Source organism: Hyaloscypha bicolor (assembly GCF_002865645.1).
Source record: "Hyaloscypha bicolor E unplaced genomic scaffold K444scaffold_117, whole genome shotgun sequence".
Lineage (NCBI taxonomy): Eukaryota > Fungi > Ascomycota > Leotiomycetes > Helotiales > Hyaloscyphaceae > Hyaloscypha > Hyaloscypha bicolor.
The window spans coordinates 1,897,390-1,920,150 of record NW_020194619.1 but is presented as its reverse complement, the minus strand read 5'-3'; the positions used below and the strand labels follow the sequence as shown (position 1 = coordinate 1,920,150).

Sequence of the window (22,761 nt, the reverse complement as noted above, 5' to 3'; positions counted from 1 at the left end):
ATCTTTGGAGCCCCTTATTTTTGACTATTCGTATTATTTCGTTACTAGTACTGAGAGTCTTAAGATTATTACTTCTACTTATTTAGCTTCCTACCCTCTTTACCTCCACCCACGCATCCAACACCTATATATGGTCCGAAATCCATATAACAATCAAATCCCCATCACATTACTGTTACAGAAGACCGAGATCAAAAGCTATCGCTGTCACTGTACTCTACTTTCGCATTTTATTAGCGATCTCAAACAAAGCGGGGTACTGAAAGGATTAGCTTACCATATTTATCTTTGGTACTGAACAGCTTGTTGGCTTTCTTCATCCAGCCTCGAACTTTCGACTTAGAGTGTCTGCTTCTACGTGGACTACGTCTCAGATTGACCATGACCGGGGGCCCACCATGCCGACTCCGTGGTGGGCCTCCATGTCTAGACCATCCAGGGGGAGGGGGTGGCGGCCCAAGCGGCAAGGGTTTTCTGGGCTCTGGCAGAGGCCACATGTGCATACTAATAGCCCAATCAGGCTCGATTGTCGTTTCCCAAACCTTGGGGAGAACTATTTCTCCATTAGGGCCAATAAGATCATAGTGTCCCTCTGCCACGTGTGGCCCAAGGCCGTCTACATGCTGGAAAGCTTGGCGGATGAGTTCTTCCATGCCCTGGTCTACGATTAGTGTCTATAACATACAAGACGTGAATTTGACACTCACAGCCCAAGTAGCCGCAAGCTCAAATGGGAAAGAGAACTTCCTGCCTACGGCGTCCTTGAATTTGATAGGCTTCTTGTCGGATCTAAGAGAACCACTTTCCTTCAGAAAGTGCTCAAGTTGAGAAAGTAGCTTGGCTCCATTAACCTTCTTGATTCCTGTCGTAGGACCAATGGCCTGGATATTTGGGTTGTTCTGAGAGATGTTGGAGTCTATCTCCGATGAGGCCGTGACGAATTCCCGATTAGGCTCTGGAAGAGGAAAAGACTGATCTCCCGTGACATTGTCTAAAGACCTGACACCAGTTTGTGTCTCTGATCGCGAAGCTTCCTCGGAATTTCTGGTAGGTTTTTGACCTCCATTGGGCATGCTATTCCGCTCCTCGTTTGGTATTACCCACTTGCCGTCCACCTTAGCATAAGATCTGAAGGTAGTGAATGCCGATGGTAGTAAAGATTGAGCGGAATGACCGATGCGTTCGGGATTTGGTCCCTTCCACCCAAACATTGCGCCATTAATCGACGGGGGCGTCCCATTTCGAACTTCCAAGGAATGTTCTACCGGTTCCGAATCTTTTGTGGTTTCGACGCGGGCTTCTTTGCTTGGTAGATCACCTTCGTCGTTCATCTCCACAGATACAGTCACAAGGTCAGGCGAACTTGTGACAGGCTGACTGGTCTCAGTAGAAATACTTGGAAATTTCTCAATCCTTGGCCGTTCAATCTCGACTGCATGGTCCTCGGAATGGACAGAGTGTTCCAGTTTCGTTTCCTCAAATCGAGCGATTGAGGGTGGCAATTTGCCAATTCTATCGTCCACATATTAGCCATTATGACTTAGTATTAGGTTGGCCATCCTTTTACTTGTGATCGTTTGAGATCGAAACTCCAATATCGGTGCCTTTTGTTGCATGGCCCTCGGAATAGGACGGCTTTTCTGAACCCTTTCCCTCAAATTGAGCAACAATGGGCGGGATTTTGCCATGACTGCCATCTGTATGTTAGCCAGTTTGAAGGCCTGTGGGTCAAGTTGTGTAATGTTCTTACATCTCAGCGGTCGAGAGCAAAACCCAAATATTTGTCAGTCGTAAGTGCAGAGCGTCTTTCAAAGCCCTCAGCTCCTCTCTTTTGAACAACACCCATCCCATCTTTTGCCAGCTATCAGAAACCGCATTCCCAGTCCGGGCCTGGGAGAATCTCTGGCGATATTTCTGTGTCTTTCGAAGGAATTCCCCGATGAGCTCCACTGAAGAAAGAACAATATATGCTGCGGCATTGATCGTCGCTTGACTTAATGTATCGCTGGGTCGCAGGTAGCCAACCTGCAGGAAGGTTTGCTGTAGAGCACCAAGCTCTGACATTGCCTCTTGGTACTCCATACATGCTCCTTTCGTTTCTGACAAGGCTCGGATAAGGCGGTACGTCATATTTGCTCCCGCGATGAAATCGCCAAGGGAGTGTCCCAACGACATCTTGGCCAAGGGTAGCAAAATATTTGCTTCGCAATGAGGTCTGTTCAGGCTCAAGTATTACGACAAGATCAATGAGAGTTTTAATCAAATGACGAAAGTAAAGAAGGCTCTACACAGCCTCAATTCCTGACTGATTCTTTGCTTTTGATACGCTGGCATCCTGCAAGCCACTCATGCAGTACAAGTCAACAAACTGTCTGGACCGAGGTCATCACCAATCAAGAACTCCCTTCAGACTTAGGCAAATCTGCCTCACTATGAGCCTGAAACATTTTTGGGTGACATTAGGCACTGCGAGGAATGCCTTTTGGAAATAGGGCTCGAGTTACCCTCGTTAAAGATTAAGAGTGAAGTAAGGTGAATAGGACATAGTTGCTCCTAATCAACGCACGCTCTCCATTCAATTTCCAAACAAGATACCTACATCTCACCACTCCAATCACCTCTTCCGCCTGTTCAACATTGTTATTCTTCCTGAAGAAAGGCAGTCCCCAAACACGCTAAGGGTTCGCTGAGGCGTTGCGGGAAAGGTTACGGTCCCAAGTTGCGCGACCGTATTTTTTCGATTTGCAACCCGTTCACACGCATCCCACACCAAATTTGTATGGGCCCTAGAAGAATCCACTAGCCAACCGCCCACCCCAAAATTCGATTTTTAATTATACCTTTATTATATTTGCAAATCCTTTTATATATTAATACTGTTATGGTGATATAAAACAAGTAGTAATATATAGAGAGTTGAATGGGCTTCCACAGTATGGGATTACAGTATACGAGTGAGACGTGAAAATAGAAAGTAAAGGTTGGTTTATTTCTAAGAACTAAGGAAGAGAGAGGGGTAATGTAAGCAGACTGTGGACTATATAAACATTCGGAGGTTACTTGATTGCATTATATAATTATAAAATCAAAGTCTCTATTATAATACTTTATAGTATTTTTAATATTCTAATAACTTTATATTTATTTTAATCTAATAGTATAGCTAGAATTACTTATAAGATAATGTTTTATTATTTTACTATATATTACAAAAATTAATAAATTATTACTCTTTCTCTTTAATAATAGCTATTATTATAATATTATAGCTTCTCTAGTCTAATCTTAAAGTATTTACTAATAAAGTACTTACTTATTAGTACTAGTATAAGAAATGAATAGATTAGATTAGATTAATAGCTATTAATTATATTCTATTTACGAATTAATTAAGCTAATTATAAATATTCATAAATAACTTGATTAATATACACGTGACCGCAGCACGTGACAGGCTAGCCTAATTAGGTAAGAATCAGGCTCTAGTACTACCTTGCTTCTAGAGAGAAAAGCTCCCTAAGGCAGTACTAGAGCAAGAACCTTACTTAATTAGGCTAGACTATTACATACTATAGTTATATATATATAAATCAAGATATTTATAAATAATTATAATTAATTATTCTAATCTAATCAAATTATATAAGTATTATATTAATTAAATTCTATTTATACTATTTATAAATATTCATGAATTAATTAATTAATCTAATTAATTTTTTCGTATACTAATTAGTACCTTAATACTCGTCGGCTAATCCTTACCCTATTTGGGCCACCTTGCTATGCTTATTAGTTATAGTAACTCCGATATACTACTAACTCCGACATTTTATATAATTAATTAAATATTAATATAACCATATAAGATATCGTAATAAAAAATTTATATTATTATAGAGCTTAATTAGCCTATTAAAATAATATAATATGGGCCTTATACGACCTGTTTTAGCCTTTGTAATACGGAGATAAGTATTAATTTTTAGGGTTAAATTATTATATTATATTTACTTTTACTATATATTAAGAATCAAGTATAGGAATTACTCTCTATTTTGTATAGTATTAGTTCCTTTAGCCTCCTATTAATATTATATACTAGCCTGTATACTAGTTTCCGTACTTTGGGTATTAATAGTATTAATCTTGTACTTTCTCTCCCTAGGCTTCTTTCCCTAAGCAAGTAACTCCTGTCTTCTAGCCTTCTTTACTTCTTCTTCTATTCTCTTTCTCTTATCCCTTTCAGCTCTCTCTTATTCTCTTCTTATAGCCTTTTCAAGCTTCTCCTACTCCTTGCGAGTAATATCCTCTTCCCCTTTCCTCTCTTTTTTAATCCTATTAAGTTCAGCTTAATAGCAGTATTTAGCCCTCTTAAGCTTCTTCTGAGCTTTAGTTAAAGTATCCTCCTCTTCCTCTTACTCCTTACAAGCCTTAATTTAATATAAACCATTCCCAGATAAGATAACTCGGCCTCTCTTTAGTAGCTTTATATACTTCTAAAGATTCTCTTTATCTATAAAAGGAAAAGACTTAGCCTATTGTGGTACGGCAGGCCGTACTCGTCGAAAATCATGTTGTTTTGGCGGTTTTGAGGTTTAGGTCACATGGCAAAGGCCGCGGCCTTTTGCACGTGACTTGCGGAAATTACATAAGAAAGCTGGTTTTTCTATAGACTTAGAGAATAATCCTTTATGAGTATTCAATTAATTAAGCTTTTACACACTATATACTATTTATGCTTTACTATTTACGCTTTTGATTTGTTGTTTTGCTATCAAGTCACGTTTTGCGCTCTAGTATACTTTATGTGGGTTTTTGTCTTATCGCAGTTTCCCTCCCACACTATATACTCTCTTTATTCTTCTTAGTAAGGTTCTCGCATATAATTATACCCAAATTAGCCTTAATCTGGGCTCTTTTCCTGAACTTATAATTAGATAATTATCTAGAAGATAAGAATATCTTATCTTTATACTTTTCTAAAAAGATAATATACTTATATATACCCTTTACTCTATAGGGTATCTGGAAAAAGGGGGTTCTGGTATACTACCGATTATCTAGTCTGCGAATTCCTGAGTTCTCCTTGCCATAATTAGTAAGCCTAGCTTTAGAAAAGGGTTCTACTAGATTATCTATAGTATTTCCAATCTCGTTTTCGATTTCCAAAGCCCTAGAAAGTAATAGAAGCTCCAAATCGTCTTTATTATCCTTATTAAGCTTGCTTAGGAATTCAGGGGTATTATGTAATTTGGGCTATTCCTTCTATATTATTAATTCCCTAGGCTTTACTTAAAGTTATAATTTATTAGATAAAGATATACGAATTCCAAGTAATAGATTAGTCTTACTATAATTATAAATATATCCTCTAGTACTCTTATTACCTAGTTTCTTGGCTATTTGCTTCTTAAGAGCCTTTAAAACCATATCGGAATTAAATAGATAAATACTAGTTTTTATAAAAGCTAAATATATATTCTTTTTAATAAAAGTTAGAGTTCTAATTTACTTATAGTACTATAAGAAAGTCATTTTCGTAAAGTTATTTCTACTTTTATAAATCTTGTCTTTAATTACTCTTAAATACTAGTATTTCTCCTACTAGAAATATATAATATCTAATAGTTAATATAGGTATATAAAGTATATAATTAGATAGAAACAGATAATATTCAAAGACTTTATAGCTTAAATAAATTCGTATATTATATAATTTCCGTATTTATTAAATATTAGAAGGCAATATCTGCCCTTAACTTATAACTTAGTCTAGTAATAGAAATACTATAGCTACTTATAGGCTAGCTCGTTATTTATATATCTATTTTTAGAGGTTATAATTTTAATATTTAGGGCTAGATTATTATTAAAATACTTCTATATAAATATACTATCTAGTATAATAATAAATAAATTAAGCTTCTAGAAACTAGTAAATATATATTCTATAGCTATAACTAGCTCTCTTTATATAGGATCCTTTATAAATATTTAAACTTAGTTAATATAGTTATATTTTTAAGGGCATTTTTAATAGAATAGTTTTTTACTTATATACTTTATATTCTTATAAGTAATTATAATAGTACTTTATATATATCCTATCCGGAATCCAATCTTGTCTATATTATATTAATTACTCTCGTAAATATTATACTTCTCTTTTATGGCCTTTAGATTATTAAAGTACTTTATAATAATTTCGGGAATAAGAGCGTCCTTTCTTTTATAGTCTATAGGCTTAGTATAAACTATATAATACTAGCCTAATTTCCTCTGTTTTTCTATCTAATAAAGGGCCTATATATCTCTAATTCGGTCTGCAGGAGAGAGTATTTAACCTGTAGCCTTCAAAATTAATATAGCTGCCGTAGTAACCATATTATATTATAAAGAATAATTCCTCTCAATATATATATCTATATAATATATCAAGCTTGCTTCCTGGGCCTCATTTAACCGTATATTATACCCTCTATTCTCTAAAAGAAGCTTGGACCCCTTATATTAATTAAAATATATTAAGTAAGGCATATCAAATATAGAGGTAGAGGTTTATAGGTTCGTAATTTCGGTTTCCGCAGGGTTCTTCCAAGTATATATAGCCTCCTTTATCCGCTTCTCCTGTACTATATACTAAACCGTCTTATACTATAGGAGTTTTTTGAGCCTCTAAACCACTTCCTCGTTCTTTTCTCTTACTATACGGTATATGGCTTTAGGTATAGTAGCGTATTTAATAATTTGGATGGAAACAGAGTGGTATTAAGAAGTAAATTACACGCGATTTTTATATGTAAGGTTATGCCGAGGCCGCTTGGTAAGCTCCGATAATTTACTTAATTAATTATTACCATAACCGGATGCGCTTTAATTAAAAAATACTCTATTAGGCAATTACTAGTCTAAGTAAGGGCTATAATTATATAAAAAAAATATTTTAATCGGATATATAATTATTTTTTAATATAATAAAAACGACTAAAAATCGATATCGGAATTGCTGCAATGTCGGACTTGCTGCAACCAGCGAGCTTAGCGAGCTGGCCCGAACTGGGTGCGGAAATGCCTGCGAGTATATTAATTTCTTCTTGTTTTAGTCGAGATAATATATATATATATATATATTATTTAAAACTTTATTGCTTTAGCCAGCTTAATTGAATTCTTCCTGAATTTAAAATAATAATTTTCTTTAATAAGCATTTTAATAAGTAGCAAAAGCTTTGGAAAATAATTTATTTAGTATTAAAATGAGTTGTAGTAGTTAAATAATTATTATTTAAGTGACTATTGAAGTTTTTTTTTGGGCGGTTGGGGGGTTTGAGCTATTAGCTATTGGATTCTTTTACTAGGTCAGAAACTATATTTATTACGAAATAATACGCTGCCAGCGCCACGTAGCGTATTTTTTTGTGGCTTGGACTAATTAGGACTGGCGTAACAGGGGGGCCGGAGAGAGATTCTACAGGGCCTTTAGGGCATTTGAAGCCTGTAAGAAATCCTCGGTGGGAACGAGGATTTTAAGGAGGCTCGGTGGGAACAAGGGATTTATACCCCTATAGCTATAGCCTAGAGATATGCCCTATAGAAAATAAGAAATCCTCGGTGGGAACGAGGAAAATCCCAAAAAAAATACGCTGCCAGAGTGGCAGCGTATATTGGCGCCTGTCAGGCTCTCACAAATCTTAGGGGGGTTTCTACAGGCCTTACAGGCGGTGCTTGGGGCGGGCAGGGGTTGCTACAGGGCTGGGGCGCCACACGCTAGTCGAATGGGGGAGGGGGCGTTTGGCAGCGTATGCTTTTAGGCGATAATTTTACATTCAATTCAAGTGCCTCAGAAGGCTCAGAAAAACGCCCAAAGCTACAGCAAAATAAACTCCTCCCAAAGCAAAAGTACTCAGCGCGATCCTACCCCTAACTTACTGTGGCGCAACCTTACTCGGAAAAAAGAATTATGCCTCATAAATATGAGAAAATGCAAAACGACACCCCCCTTGGCGGGTAGTCGATTGGGACTAGGTTATTAACGATTTGGAATCGGCTAATCAAGCTCTTTATATTTTCAATATAAGTATAAGCTAGTATGTTATAAGGCTTATAATATAATTGCGTGCTTCTCAACTTATAATAAAAAGAGTCCTTAAAATAGAATTTTAATTTAAAGAACTTTATATACTAATTCATTAAGTTCTAGTTTTAGGCCTTATATGCCTTATAAATTAGGCTAGGGCTCTCATGTCCAGTTTTAAGAACTTATTCGCTAAATTTCTAGGCTTTCTTAAGCTTGCCTTTTAGTTATAAAATATTTTTATTTTAACTTCTTTAATTTAAAGAACTATTACTAATTTATATTTATAAAAAGTTCATATTTGGATAGCCCTTAATTAGTGCTATAATAAAATAAAATAAAGTATTAAATTCTATTAATTCCTTATTAAATTAAATTAAATCAAAGATAAAGCTAGATTTTTGGCGTTCCTGTTCGAGCGCCTCTACCTTGGGTTAATGGCCAGTCCGGCCCCCAATCGACACCCGGGGGCGTGGAGCGGGGGTAGGGGTCGTTTTACATTTTCCCTTAAATATTACTTAACCAACGCGTAAGTAATCACTCTCTTCGTCCACGTTCTGGGGACGGTACTCCCGACCCATGCCTCAGGCACGTTGAAGGCGGAGAAGGACCCCGCGCACATGAGGAACATGCCTGTATAGCGGGCGGCTGTCAAGTGGGAGGCGATGACCATTGCGTTGCCGACGATGGCAAGGGTTAGGGGCAACTTAATGAGGACTGCTCTTAGACCGGTCCTCTGTGCGATCACTGAATTTCCCAACGTGGTGAAGAACTCGAAGATGTAGACTGGAGAAGTCGAGAGGAGAGAGAGCGAATCTTGCCGCACTCGAAGGTTTGCACGATTCTGGGAAAGAAGCAGGTCTACGTTTGCGAGGAGGGGAGACAGACCTGGACGCAGAATAGCGCCCAGACTTTGATGTCAATTAGGGTATCCAAGAGTCCTTGCTCATGGGAAATGCCTCACCAAGTTCCCCATTTACGGAGTCGGCGATGTGCCATTCGGCGAGGCGTTGCTCTTGTTCAGTGAGCCACGGGGGAAGTAGGGAGTAGGAGGAAGGCGATGAGGCCGACGACCATGGTGCCGGCTCCTTCGATCACGTAGAGCCATCTTAAAGTGTGTTAGAACCAATGTATGTTAAGTGGAATTCATTACTAGGAAGGTTTCGGTAGGGAGGAATGAGTAAGACCTCATAGCAGATGCTCGGTCGTCGTGATCTGACTTTCGAGAATTGTCAGAATTGACGAAGCAGATATTTGGCGTTGGGGCCTCTTGAGGCCATTGTCTGCAAATCATGTATTGTCAAACTGACGGGTCGAAACAGACGGGTCGAAACAGCGCAGAATTTCGTTCCCGCAGAAATTCACAACCAGTCTTGAAGGTCCACCGATAGAGATGATTTGGGTTGGTAAGATCTCTTTTCTAGATGCGCCTCCAATGCCAGTATTGATTTACACGACAAACTTCGTCTTATTCTCTTCCCCTGCAACCCTGGCAGCCTCCCTTACTACCTCTTCACCAGCCTCGTCAAAGATATCGAATCCCCATCGCATGGGGAAGTTGAAGCGCTTGTGATGCTCAAGTGCATTCAACTCGGCCATCTCTTCCGCCGGGATTTCAAAATCTTGAAAATTACTGGCAATCCTTCATGCCGTCACGGATTTTGGCAATACAACATGTCCAGTTTGTACTCCCCAGCTCACGAGGACTTGTCCTGGATCCTTACCAAGACGTTTTGCTACTTCGTGTACCTTTGCATCATCAACTGTCCTTGGCTCACCGGTCTGGTTGTTCCCAAGTGGAGAATACGCCTCAATCAAAATTCCCTTCTTCTTGCAGAATTCGGCGAGCTCGGGTTGTTGAAGATATGGGTGTTTTTCGACTTGATTGGCGGCGGGAATGACAGAGCAGGTTGACAATAGCGACTCGAGCCGGCGGATGTTGAAATTCGAGACTCCAATCGCACGCACTTTTTTGGTCTTGAGTAGCGCTTCCATTGCCTTCCAGGTCACCGAGACATCAACGTCGTCCAATCGAAATACTCCATTGGCATCGAGGGGGGAAAACTTGTCTCCTGGGGCGAACGCACTGAAAGCAACATTCGTTAGCAATGGACAATCAATGATGGCGACAGCAACGGAAAATCTTACCAAGGCCAGTGCATCAGGAATAGATCAACATAGTCAGTCCCCAAATCAGCGAGACTCTTGTCCAACGCACTCTCAACATCTTCGGGCCTGTGCTTCGTGTTCCACAGCTTCCCAGTAACGAAGATTTCATCGCGCTTGACACCACTCTTCTTTATGCCCATGCCTACTTCGTTCTCGTTGCGGTAGATGGCTGCGCAGTCGATGTGGCGGTATCCGGACTTCAAAGCGATCTCGACTGCTTTCTCAACCTCATGCGGAGCAGCTTGCCATGTCCCAAAGCCCACCGCCGGTATCTTTGCCCCGGTATTGAGTGTGAAGGTACGGTTGAGCGCCATGCTTGCGCTTTCGATGTTATCCTGGATTTGAGTAGGAGGGGAAATTAGTGATGCTGGCAGTATCCAGTGAGTCAATCGTAATAGCTGTCATCTCGTCGTCCATGGAGCTCTTTTATTCAGGATGCAAACAAGTGATTTGCCTCCAAAGCCCGTCTCCCAGTGGAGAAACAGGAATGGGGGAGGTCAATCTTGAACACATTTCCGAGGACGGCGCAGGGGTGGTGGAGACAGGTCGGGCCCGGGTTTTCCTGCTGAGTGGCTGACCATGGATCGCAGCCGCTATTTCCGAGCGCTGCACCCCAGCCACTTCCCATTTCCGAACCTCTCTCAGTCTTGATCCAGCACCCCGAGCTATACGTGGACTCAGCTTCTATGTTTCCTTTTCCAGCTCGGATGCAACAACATCATTCAAGCTCCTTCCCCATCGTCCCACGTTACCAGCCTTGTATCCCTTCGGAAAACGAAAAGCAGGTTAATTGGGGCCAACCACCCCAGCAACCTTCACTCTCCACAATCTCGGTGAGTTGGTGAGACATTGGCCCCCATGGGCCACGATGAACTTGTCTCCTCCGCAATATCTGCCCAATTACGGTCAAGCCCCAGGTCAAGCTTTTCCCCATCCGTCCCAAGGCAATTCCAGTCAGTCCCCGCAACGCTTCACAAATGATCCCGAGAGGGTTTATCATCAAAGGCATGGCTCGGATTCGCATTCACAGGACGCTCAACCTCATGAATCCTCAAATGCTAGACCACCAATGTCACACACTTCCGACCAATTAGGGGCAAAGAGAAAACGTTCGGTTTCCTCTAGAGTTTTGAAGAAGGAGGAACGAAAGAAAGTCAGTAGAGCATGTGACATCTGCAAGTCGTGGGTTGGCCCTTGCAGTTTCTGACAGCCTTTACTACGTTATTGCTGTTTTAGCCTTGAAAGGACTGACGTTACCTTAGGCGTAAACTCCGTTGCACAGGAACCCAGCCATGCAGTCGATGTAGCAGCCAAGGCCTTGCCTGCAAGTACAATGCGCTCCATAGAAGAGGGAAACCTCCATCTCCAGAGCCAGCAGAAACTTTTCAGACCTCAAGTCATGAGTCTGTCAGGTCAACATCAGCAGTGAGTCCTCATTTACAACATGGAAAGGCTTCGGCCCGACCTGCAGCAAATCGATCAGATGATGTGCCTATCTCAAACCAGCAAAGAAAGTCCTCGCGAAGTTCTCAGGAGCCCGAGGAAACCCGCTTTGAGGGTCACTATATCGGTCCAACATCCGGGATCGCCTTCCTCCATCGAGCACAGAGACGGTTCAAACAGGACTTTGCCGCAACGATTTCAAGCAATGTCAACGGGAAAGGCTCCCCGCAATCATCGGTCTTCTCTTTCGGAGATGGCTACTATCCAAAGTACTCCGCTTCCGACTTGACTTTCCCTCCCAGGCAGCAAGCCAAGCATCTTGTCGACAGATACTTTGATTTCGCTATGCCGACGTACAGATTCTTGCATCGTGCCACCGTGGAAATCTGGCTGGACCGGATATGTGACAAAAATGAAAACAGGGCGGCCAATATACCGCGACTTTCAAACGCAAAAGCTGCTCTGGTTTTGCTGACTCTTGCAACGGCAACTTTGTATGAAGAAGACGCTACAGGCTCCCTGATTGATTCAGAGGCTGATGATTGCGAGCAGAGGTGATTTTTTTGCTAGGCTATTATCATGATCTTGCTAACGTCTCGTAGTGGGGTCTACTTTGCGGCAGCTGAACGGAGAATAGCAGAGGAAACAGGCCCCGTACGGTTAGAATCAGTCCAGGCGAGGTTGGCACAATGCATCTACCTGTTGGGATCATCGCGGATAAATCAAGCTTGGTACACCTTTGGAACGGCAAGCCAAATGGCCCTCGCCCTGGGTATCCACCGGAAGAAATTCTCCCAATCTTTTGGAGGTTCGTCAAGCTTGGCTGAGGTTGAGATGCGAAAACGAGTCTTCTGGAGTGCATACATACTTGACAAGTACCTCAGTATCATCTTAGGTCGACCCAGAGTTTTTCGAGATGAGGATATCGACCAACATTTTCCCGAGCGACTCAATGAGGCTGACTCGACCTCCGACTCATCAAAACCGAAGGCCGCGCAGAGTCAGTGTGTTTCGGACGGACCAGTATTCCATGCAAAGTACGTCACTCGCTATGTTCCAGCATTTCTTTTCCTTCCATCTCTTGACATAACGTGATACTACATACACTAAACAGAATCACAGATTGGCCAGAATTGTTGGGAAAATATCCAGCGATCTTTACCCCACGAACAATATTCCAAATACCGACTGGATGGAAACCGCACAGCAAATCACTGCAGAGTTGAAAGCCTGGAAAGGATCTCTCCCGCCATTCCTAGAACCCGACAAGGTAGATCCTGCCATGTTGATACCTATCTTTCAACGCCAAAGCACTGTGTTGAGATTAGCATACCTCAATGCCCTAATACTTGCAAATCCTCCATCTCTCCTCAGCAGCTTTGCAGATTTAAATCGATCCCAAAACGCTCCTTCTGGCAAGCTAGAATCTAGCCTCAAAGAATGCATTGATGCCGCGTCCGCGGTGGTGGAAACTGTCAATGGGTTCATTTAGCAAAGCAGGATGCGGAAACCGTTTTGGTTCACTCATTATATTTCTTTTTGTGCTATTTCTACCCTTTACGTCTATGCTATCCAGCAAAGTCAACCCGGCGAGCAGCCAGAGCGGTCCAACAATGGAACGAGCCCTCATCTACAGCAGTTCGAAGCAGCGGAAAGATGCCAAGGAAATATCTATGCAACTACTGCCCCAAGTTCGCCCTTCAGAAGATACAACATTATCTTAGATGAGTTGAAGAAAGAAGTTCTCCTCCGCCTGGACGGAGCTACGCCGCCGTCAAACAGCACGCTTAGCAAACCCGAGGTTATGGTCCAGGAACAAGCGGAGCCCAGAGCACCCTATTTAATGGATTCTTCTGGCAGAACTCCAAATCGGACGCCTGTTAATAACGCTGCTTATCCTATGGACTTTGGGGCCATGGGTCAATTACTTGGGCAAGAGAATCAAGGACTGATGCCGCACAGTTATAGCCAAGGCAATATCCCTGGTGATTTCAGGATATCTAACGCTCCTACTCAAACATTTGATGATTCTATGCTGGATCTCGAATTGTTCGGTCCTTAAGGCGAACTTGTGGGTTGGGCGGAACTTGATGCTTGTGTAAGTTACTCCATTCGAATCATTAGTGATGGCGCTGATAAAGTATTTTTAGGCAATAGCGTGGCCAGATGGACTTGTATACGATAGTTGGCAAGTGTAAGAGGACTCGGACCAAGAGACGCAAAGGAACTTGATCGGCACAAGAGGTTGGGCTATTTTTAATGATATCGACGGTTTTTATTTTTGGGGTGGTTCAGCAAGTCCATTTTCACAGGCGGGGAGTTATAGCCTGCAGGCTGGTTGGGGGTCTGGCGTCACAATTTCAACAGCAACGAAGCCTTCCTCTCAAGCGGTTGAATTTCACCGGCACTACGGAAGTCGCAATTCTATGTGAGATCAATGACTGTATGACTGGTGAAATCATGAAATGCAAAGATAAACTTGGCAAACACAACTGGCACTGATAAGACATGAATCAACGGCGAAAGCTTCAGTTCTCACGGCCTGGACCTTGGACCTTCCTCCTTTCTCTTGTCTGGCCACTTGATCGGCTGCCAAAAGTGCTCAGCCGGGGTCCGGAAAAGAGAAGGGGACGAACCAGGTACGGTGAACCCTTCAAACCCCGAGGAGGGCAGCCTTGGATACCCCAGAATGACTTCACCATCAGGGTGGCAAATGGGCGCAAAAATTGTGGGATCTGGGCGAATTGTGGGGCCTAAGTTTCACCGTGCTCAGCAGGTTTCCGAGCCTAAAGGGCGCATTTCCGGCGCTGCAGCCTTTTACCACACCGGAGATCAACGCCCAAGCATTGGCACCACTTCACCCTCCAGCGCATTGCAGATCCGGGCGAGTAACCACATTGCCCCCACCCCAAGACTCAAACCAGGCCCTGCCATGCCCGGAACTAGACAATCGCCTTCGGTATGGAAAACAGTGGGGGCTTTTGGCGGACCTCGCGGCTACCCTGCACTGTGAGTTTCGTCTCAGGCAAGATGCATATGTACCCAAGCAGTGTTTGAAAAAGAACATCATGATATCTCGTGGTTTCCAAGGCAATCCCTAGAAGACATCCTGTTCACCACGAGCACTCCACTCTTCACACAGCAATATGCCACCGTTCGCCGTTAATGTAGCTCTCCCTTCTGCAGGCGAGAGCTTTTCATGGAAGTCTCAGGTGAAGACACTAGAAACGATTCTTCCCACCCAAGAACCTGAGATCGAGTCAAGGCCACCCTTCACCATTGATGAGCTTGTCCGACAACGCTCACAAGAAATACCCAGAGAAGCAATAATCTCATACCCCTCCTCAGGCCTCGAATATGTGGACTACACTACGCGGCAAATCAACATTTTTGCGCACCGTGTTGCTCAAAAATATAAAATTCTTATGCCACAAAGGTCATCCTCATCAGATCCCGAAACCGTTGTGGGATTGCTGGGTCCTTCAAATTTCGAATACTTCATTAGCATCCTGGCTTTGGCCAAGCTGGGCCACACGGTTCTCTTTATGTCAACACGGATATCCATTGCGGCCTACGTTTCCCTCCTGGAGACAACTGGGGCAAAGCATATTTTAATTGACTCTTCATTCCGCGAAACCGCTGCGCAGGTCAAGGAGACCTGCAATTCCGTCGAAATTCACGAGATTACTGAAGCCGAGTCATATAACTTCCCGATCGACGACGAAAACATTGATACCCGACTATGTCAACATCTCCAGCCAGAAGTTGAATCCAAAAAGATCTCATGGATCATCCATTCCAGCGGCTCGACGGGTTTGCCAAAGCCGATTTACCAAACTCACAGTGCAGCCTTGAATAACTACGCTTCGAACCTTAATCTACGAGGTTTCATCACACTTCCCCTCTATCACGCCCATGGAATCAGCAGCGTCTTCCGCTCGATCTATTCGAAAAAGCAGATCTACATGTATAGCGCAGGCTTACCGCTCACCTACCAAAATCTTCTCAGCATCATGCAGAAGTACCGATTTGATATCTTTTATGGGGTTCCGTATGCGCTCAAGCTTCTTGGAGAAAGCTCTGAGGGTATTGAAGCGTTGGCGAAACCAAAGGTGGTGATGTTTGGGGGATCAGCATGTCCGAATGCTTTGGGTGACAAATTGGTCGATCATGGAGTCAACCTGATTAGCCATTATGGGACGTGAGCAACCCAATTGCTGTCTTCATTCAATTTACTGATTTCGATAGCACCGAAACTGGACAGCTCATGACATCTTTCCGAGAACCGGGTGACAAGGCTTGGGATTACGTCCGTGCCGGAGATGCCGTGAAGCCATATCTGCAATGGGAAGAGCGCAATCCAGGAATCTTTGAACTCGTTGTCCTTGATGGCTGGACCTCAAAGGTGGCATCAAACCGACCAGATGGCTCGTACGCTACCAAGGATCTCTTCACTCCTCACCCCACGATTCCGAACGCTTGGAAATACTTCGCTCGTTTGGATGACACCATCGTTTTGGTGAATGGCGAGAAGATTGTTCCCAATACATTTGAGCATTTAATCAGGCATGAGAAGCTAGTTGCTGAGGCTGTGTTGTTTGGTAGCGGGAAAGCTCGTCCGGGATTAATGATCGTCCCCTCAGAAGCTGCAAAGGATTTATCAAATGACGATATCCGGAGAGAGCTTGTCCCCGCTTTGAACGAGGCGAATAAAGACATGCCAGGCTACGCTCAGATGACTCTGGATATGGTTGAAGTCCTGCCAGTGGGATCTGAATACCCTCGAACAGACAAAGGAACCGTGATCCGAGCAGCCTTTTACCGGCAATTCGAAGCCGAAATCGAAAAAGTCTATGACTCTGCCGATGTTCCATCTGGCGAGCTGTGCTTGTCGGAATCAGAGCTGAAGGAATACATTCGTATCGAGCTTCTTAAGATCCTTCCTACCACGTCCTCGGGTCTTCTTGCTGATGACACTGACTTCTTTTCAATTGGCATTGATTCACTGCAAGCGATTCAACTCCGAACTGTGCTCAGCAAGAATATTCAGACTAATAAAACTAAGTTGGGGTTGAATATTGTTTTTGATTTCCCTTCTATCCATGCATTGGCTGAGGAGCTTTATCGAATGCGGACGGGTGGGGAGTCGGATATTGTTTCTGTTGTCGATAAGATGCAAGAGCTGATCTCTAAGTACTCTGTTTTCGAGCCACATGTTCCGGTGGAGAACAGTAATGAAGGGAACTACCTGGTTAGTCTCCATAAGGAAGACAGCATTTAATTTTCTAACCTTTGAGTAACAGGTTGTAACTGGCGCAACTGGATCCCTTGGTTCCCATCTTGTCGCTCAACTCGTCCTTCGCGAAGACGTTAAGAAGGTCTACTGTTTAGTTCGTGCCTCGTCACCAGTCAATGCACGCCTCCGAGTCATACGCTCGATGCGAGAGCGCTCTGTTTACCACTGCCTTGCACTTGATGCCCGGAGGAAGATCGCCGCATTTCCATCAAACTTCGGTGACGCCTCACTTGGTCTTAGTCCAGAGACGTACGCTGAGATTGCATCCAACATCACTGGGCTTGTGCACTGCGCCTGGTCCGTCAATTTCAACCTCAGTCTTGGGTCATTTGAGGCCGATTGCATCGCAGGTGCCAACAACTTGCTCACACTCTGCTTGAAAGCGCAACGGACTGAACCCGCCACATTCAACTTTTGCTCTTCAGTCAGTGCCGTCGCTCGTACGACGGGCGGATTCGTTCCTGAAGCATTACCGGAAAGTCTCGAATATGCTCAAGGAATGGGATACGCACAGTCGAAGCTCGTCACGGAACATATCTGCGTTGAAGCAGCGAAGTCGTATCGCATCAAGACACGAGTGTTGCGGGTTGGACAAGTCATTGCCGACACTGTTCACGGAATCTGGAATGCCACCGAGGCCATTCCATTGATGATGCAAGCAGCGTTGACAGTTGGTGCCGTTCCCAAGCTCGATGAGAGTCCATTATGGCTACCAGTCGACGTCGTTGCTTCCACTATTTCGGACATTTCTCTCGGATCTGCTGGAGCAGGCGTAATGAATGTTGTGAATCACCAAAGCTTCCACTGGACACGCGACCTCTTGCCAGCACTTCACAACGCTGGTCTCTCCTTCAAAGAACTCTCACAGAAAGAATGGATTTCCGCACTACGAGCCTCAAACCCAGACCCCGTCACAAACCCACCCATCAAGCTCCTCGAATTTTTCGTCAGCAAGTACGACAATGATCTCCCTCGAACTGGTCTTACCTACGATACCTCTTACGCCCAATTCCTCTCCCCATCACTCGCTTCCGCACCAGTCCTGAGTCAATCTCTTGTCTCCAAATTCGTCTCCCACTTCCTCGCCACCTCGTGGGCCACCCCTTCTGCCTCCCTGGCGAAAAAGAGAATCATTGTGATATCTGGGCCCTGCGGCTCCGGCAAATCCACACTCGCAACTGGCGTTTCGAAAGCCCTCAACATCCCATGGATCGAAGGCGACAGTCTCCACTCCGCCTCCTCAATTCAAAAGATGGCAGCGGGAATTCCACTCACAGATCAAGACAGTTGGCTCTGGCTGGAGGCGATCCAAGCTACCGCTCTGCTAAAGTTGAGGGAGGCTGAGGTGGAGAGTATTGTGGTGACGTGCTCGGCGCTGAAGAGGAGTTATAGGGATGAGTTGAGGAAGAGCAGGGATACGGGAGCTGTGTTTTTGATGCTGGAGTCTGAGGCGAGGGTGTTGAGGGAGAGGCTTGGGGGGAGGGAGGGGCATTATATGGGGACGGCGATGGTGGAGAGTCAGCTTGAGGCCCTCGAGGGCCGGGGTGTGGAGGAAGGCGATGTGGTGCCGATCGATGCAGCCGGGGAGAGGGGGGCGGTGTTGGAGGAGGTTTTAGGCATTTTAGAGAGTATATAAACTCACTGGCTTTTCTTCCTTTGTTTTCTGGGGTTTTGTTGGGGATGCAAGCAGGGGTCTAGGTATATACACGATGATTGATCTTCTTTTCTTCATGTGCTCATGGTTTGCGAGGCCTTCGCATATAATCATTTCCTACCATCATACAAGAAATTCTTCATTGGGATAAGTCACGGAGCCCGTAGTGGCTTTCTCCAGCATCCGTATTATATCTCCAGTCAGCTCACGCTTGTGGGGAACCATGTCAGCGTGGGGGATTGTCCAATTCCAGGGCCCAACAACGATCCAGTGTATAAGAGAATTCCGCCATGCGGGTGGCACTACGTTGCACTCTGGTTGGCGAGTTTGGCTTTCAGTGCTAGGCATCCCATATTGAAAATTCCATCCCTTACTGTGTTTCGAAATGCTGTGCTCACGGCTGCAGGCTTCTTTTCCAACACTACTCTAGGAATCAGCCGGCTGAATGTAAGTTGAGAGACTGGGAACTGTCCAAATGGTAATGGTCCGGAAGAAGCGGAGGAATGGTCGTAAGGGGTCAATCTAGTTGGAGGACGATTTCTGGCAAGTGAATAGACAGTGTGAGGTGTTCAAAGTCTTGAGTTGTTTTCTTGTGTTGGGCTCGGCTGTCGGTGGTGCTTCGAAGGCTCTCCGACGTCTCCGCGAAAAGGGGCTCGCTTAAAAGTGGGTCTGAACTTGGGACGTAAGCGAGATCCCAATTTCAGACACAGAGATCGTGGCGGCTAGTTGAGATGTTTGACAGTCTTCCGATTGTAAACTGTGAAAGTCTTCGGTTTCAGTGTATAATCCTATGTCATTGGGGTAGGAACTGTTTTTTGAGCCTGCCTTATGCTCTTGAATTGGTTTTGAGCTAAGGAAAATAAGCTGCTTTTACGACGCCTGCATATCCTGCCCCTTGCTCCATCAACTGTCAGCTGTCTAGCCGCTCCTCAGCCGCAAAATACCAAGTCCCATAGCGAAGTCCCAGCCAAGGAAGTGTTGATGCGCCACGGTATGATCGCCAAATTTCTCGATCAAAAGTGCAAGCTCATTGGCGCAGTTGATTTGGCTTGACAATTCTCTGGGCGGGTTTCGGCGGAGGGCTCGCTGATGTACACATTTCTCTTTACCAGAAACCAAAATCTGTATGCCTGTATTGCTGCCCTAATTATGATTTAACGCAGCGTTGATCCGATTCAGCTTTATTCAAGAAACTTACGTATCCTGCTATGTCGTCCTCCCATATTCGTTCCATCATTGTTGACCCATATCCCATCATCTTTCCACCGATTTACCAACCCATCTACCAAACAATATTGACGTACTTCATCATTACACTACAAAATTTGGTTAACAGACTTTCCCAGACTCCCAGATCTAGTCGAGGTAGTGTACTGGTCTCTCTTCAAGTTTCTGGAACTCATTGAGCCAAAATCAACTCCCAAACAGCCATAAATGGGGCTGCCATCACCGGAGCAGCGTCAGGAGTGGGACTCGTACTCACAAAGAACTTTGGAAAAGAATGGCGGGTTGTAATGACGGATATTAACGAAAACGGAGAAATCATTGCCAAAGAGCTGGGCATTGATGTGTTGTGATCCACACTGATATTGCAGATTGTGATTCTCAACGTACTATGTTTCAAGAGGGTACCTCAAACTTCATTCTGAGCATCTGCGATTTTCTGACCGAGAAAATAGGTCACCACAAGCTCAAAAGGAGGTCTTCACGCACTCACCCCGATCCGGTCTACGCTGCAAGCAAGCAAGGGGTATGGTGTATAACTCCTAGTGAGAATTACACTTTCCAACCACTGGCCAAGGCAATAATAGTTTGTCGATCTTATGCGCGCTCTCAGACCAGAATATTTTCAAACTTATGACATCACAGCAGTAAGCTCCTCATGTTCGCCCTCGCCGCTTATCACTAATTAAAAGTATCTAGAACTCCAACCCAGGCAACATGAAATCCCCACTCGTGGCGCCTCCCATCCCAATCACCCCTGACAAATACGAAACTCTAATGAACACCATCATGCGCCTTCAATAGACTTCTTTCAAGCAATAAAGTGGGCAGGTTGTGGAGGCTTCGGGTCCAAATATTTACTATACGAAGCAACAGGCATATCCGAATGAGATTGCGAAATGTGTTTGGGATAATGGACCTACATTTTGGGCTGGGAAATGGACAAATTGGATAGTAATTAGGAGTCTTTCCATTAAGGGCTTTGAGTTTTAGTTAGGAATTGTGCACTTTTGAAATCACGAGATGAACTTTGCTGCAATGGAAGATGTTTGGATTTCTGTTGAGATGAAATCTGCAAGAAAATTAATTACGCTGGAATAAACGTGCCATTCCTGCAATCAAACCCTAATTTCGGATTCAAGGCCGCCGTGGCATTGAAGCACACCACCGTCGGAGCCTCCATATCCTGCGGGAACAACTCAATGTTCTTCGTCACAAAGTTCGAACAAGAAGAATTCGTATTGCACTCTACGATAATTGCTTCAGTGTGCTTCAAGTCTGGCAGACCGGCGTTGTACCAACATGGGTCGGTAACACAGCTTCCGTCGCCAGGACTGAATGTGTTAATCGTACCCGTAAAATTCACCCAGATGAAATCTTTCATGATGACCGTGGAATTGTTTGGTCTACCAACAACTCCACCAGTCTCAAGCTGTGTTTGAGAAGACCCTTGGTTGAAGTATGTTTGTGTGACAAAGATAGGGAAGGAGACGTTGTAAGACCGGATATTGGACCATGTGATGTTCTTAGCAAGACCTTGACCTCCGATCCAAGATTTGAACCGTGCTGCATAGACACCATTTATGACTGCCACATCGTTGAAAGTAATGTTTGAGACGTTGGCGAAGGATGCTTGGTTTTGGCCGAGGGAACCGATGCTCATTCCGTGGGTTTGGTATCCGATTGTGGCTTTCTCAAAAAGGACATTGTGTGAGCCAGACTGTACAGCGATCGAATCGTCACCGTTGAATATTACGCTGTTAGTGATTTTGATGTTCGTTCCCGTCACGTCAAAACTGTCGGTGTTGAAGGGAAAACTCGCAGTTGTTGAGTACGCGTCGATGATTGCGTCACTAACGGTGATGTTGTTGCCGATTAATTGGACGTTCCAGGCAATAGGTTTGCGGGATTTGAAATGTCGGAGAGAGACATTCGTGGTGTTGAAGCTGAGCAGGTGAGGTCGAAGCAGCGTTCCTGTTCCATTGACGGGATTCAAGTCCCACCACGCCTGCCCATAGGAGTCGATCCAACCGTTCGTAACATTATCTGTACTAACGTAGTCTATAGACGGACCAGCGACGGCGATCCAGTATAAAGTTGTTAAATATGTGAGAGCATTCGAAATGTTGACAAGTTTTTGAACAGCAGTAATATTCTGAGGTAGATGGAGGTTGCCTCGCATTCGAATTTCGACATTCGACAAATTTTTGGCAGATATTGGGTTGAAGATATTGTAATTTACTCCCTCACAGAAAGTAATTACAGCGTCCTTCGAGCATTTGGCTAATGCTGAAACGATTGCGGGGGAGTCATCTGCAGTGCCATTCGAGGCGAGGTATTTTGATGGAACAACACAGGTTTTGCTTCTTGGTGGAGGATGCGGGGAGGCCCCAGAAACAAACTTGATTGCCAGGACTAAGAAAGAAAGTAGAGGAATGATGGCGACCATCTTGAATGTCATTATGTCTGGGAGCTTATGGGGAATTATAGAAATGGCTTCTTGAAACTTGTTTGGAGCTTAATGTAGGGGTGAAGGTGTTTTATGTAGAGCCAAAATTTCATTTACCACCACATCGGCGCCTGTTGGTCACTTCCAACTAATGGCAGCCCCAGCAAAGGTGCAAAATAACACTTCTTCCGAAAGATGACATCGTTGTTGAGCCTTGCAGGAGCTGTTGTTGAAGTTCGGATGACAAACCCCCGGATAATGGCCGAATGTGGTAGGTGGGGTAGCTTGCAGATCACCCCGCAAAATTAATTTTTCCACGGGACGAACCTTCCGCACGGCCTTCGCTCGCTCAATGCCTATTACTGATGGAAGAACTTGGGTTTCTCTTGTTTACTACATCCCGTATCACAGAATTCGTGTACTCAGGAAATCCATAGGCCTCCCTCCCT

The 22,761-nt window shown here is 44.1% G+C and overlaps 6 protein-coding genes across 6 annotated transcripts; 2 read left to right on the top strand and 4 right to left on the bottom strand.

Annotated features, from left to right (window-relative positions):
* Nucleotides 1-518: 518 nt before the first annotated feature.
* On the bottom strand, nt 519-773 carry K444DRAFT_503291 (uncharacterized protein; the record flags this gene model as incomplete). The annotated part of the gene is made up of 2 exons (XM_024873369.1): nt 519-656; nt 708-773. Coding segments are annotated over 2 exons (204 nt in total), but the record flags the coding sequence as incomplete, so codon positions are not given.
* Nucleotides 774-1,746: 973 nt separating this feature from the next.
* On the bottom strand, nt 1,747-2,175 carry K444DRAFT_534237 (uncharacterized protein; the record flags this gene model as incomplete). Its single annotated transcript, XM_024875200.1, has 1 exon — nt 1,747-2,175. One exon carries the CDS (start codon nt 2,173-2,175, stop codon nt 1,747-1,749), a length of 429 nt encoding a protein of 142 aa, XP_024734182.1.
* Nucleotides 2,176-9,529: 7,354 nt separating this feature from the next.
* Nucleotides 9,530-10,765, bottom strand: K444DRAFT_692926 (alcohol dehydrogenase). The gene is made up of 2 exons (XM_024887832.1): nt 10,226-10,765; nt 9,530-10,163 (listed from the first exon to the last, which is right to left on the bottom strand). Exons 1-2 carry the CDS (start codon nt 10,558-10,560, stop codon nt 9,722-9,724), a joined length of 777 nt encoding a protein of 258 aa, XP_024734181.1. The 5' UTR covers nt 10,561-10,765; the 3' UTR covers nt 9,530-9,721.
* Nucleotides 10,766-10,836: 71 nt separating this feature from the next.
* K444DRAFT_50264 (uncharacterized protein) lies at nt 10,837-13,539 on the top strand. Its single transcript, XM_024873360.1, has 4 exons — nt 10,837-11,428; nt 11,509-12,243; nt 12,292-12,726; nt 12,812-13,539. The coding sequence occupies exons 1-4, from the start codon at nt 11,115-11,117 to the stop codon at nt 13,179-13,181; spliced, it is 1,854 nt and encodes a 617-aa protein (XP_024734180.1). The 5' UTR covers nt 10,837-11,114; the 3' UTR covers nt 13,182-13,539.
* Nucleotides 13,540-14,835: 1,296 nt separating this feature from the next.
* K444DRAFT_654292 (male sterility protein) lies at nt 14,836-18,685 on the top strand (the record flags this gene model as incomplete). The annotated part of the gene is made up of 3 exons (XM_024885935.1): nt 14,836-15,890; nt 15,938-16,940; nt 16,993-18,685. The coding sequence occupies 3 exons, from the start codon at nt 14,836-14,838 to the stop codon at nt 18,619-18,621; spliced, it is 3,687 nt and encodes a 1,228-aa protein (XP_024734179.1). The 3' UTR covers nt 18,622-18,685.
* Nucleotides 18,686-20,950: 2,265 nt separating this feature from the next.
* On the bottom strand, nt 20,951-22,312 carry K444DRAFT_534687 (glycoside hydrolase family 28 protein; the record flags this gene model as incomplete). Its single annotated transcript, XM_024875231.1, has 1 exon — nt 20,951-22,312. One exon carries the CDS (start codon nt 22,310-22,312, stop codon nt 20,951-20,953), a length of 1,362 nt encoding a protein of 453 aa, XP_024734178.1.
* Between the last annotated feature and the right edge of the window lie 449 nt (nt 22,313-22,761).

Bases quoted from the DNA above. Each gene is read 5' to 3' on its own strand.
- K444DRAFT_692926 (XM_024887832.1), bottom strand. From the start codon at position 10,560: ATGGCGCTCAACCGTACCTTCACACTCAATACCGGGGCAAAGATACCG. The intron at 10,164-10,225 runs GTAAGATTTTCC...TGTTGCTTTCAG, and splicing joins TTCCTGATGCACTGGCCTTG to TGCGTTCGCCCCAGGAGACA.
- K444DRAFT_50264 (XM_024873360.1), top strand. From the start codon at position 11,115: ATGAACTTGTCTCCTCCGCAATATCTGCCCAATTACGGTCAAGCCCCA. The intron at 11,429-11,508 runs GTGGGTTGGCCC...ACGTTACCTTAG, and splicing joins GCATGTGACATCTGCAAGTC to GCGTAAACTCCGTTGCACAG. The intron at 12,244-12,291 runs GTGATTTTTTTG...AACGTCTCGTAG, and splicing joins GCTGATGATTGCGAGCAGAG to TGGGGTCTACTTTGCGGCAG.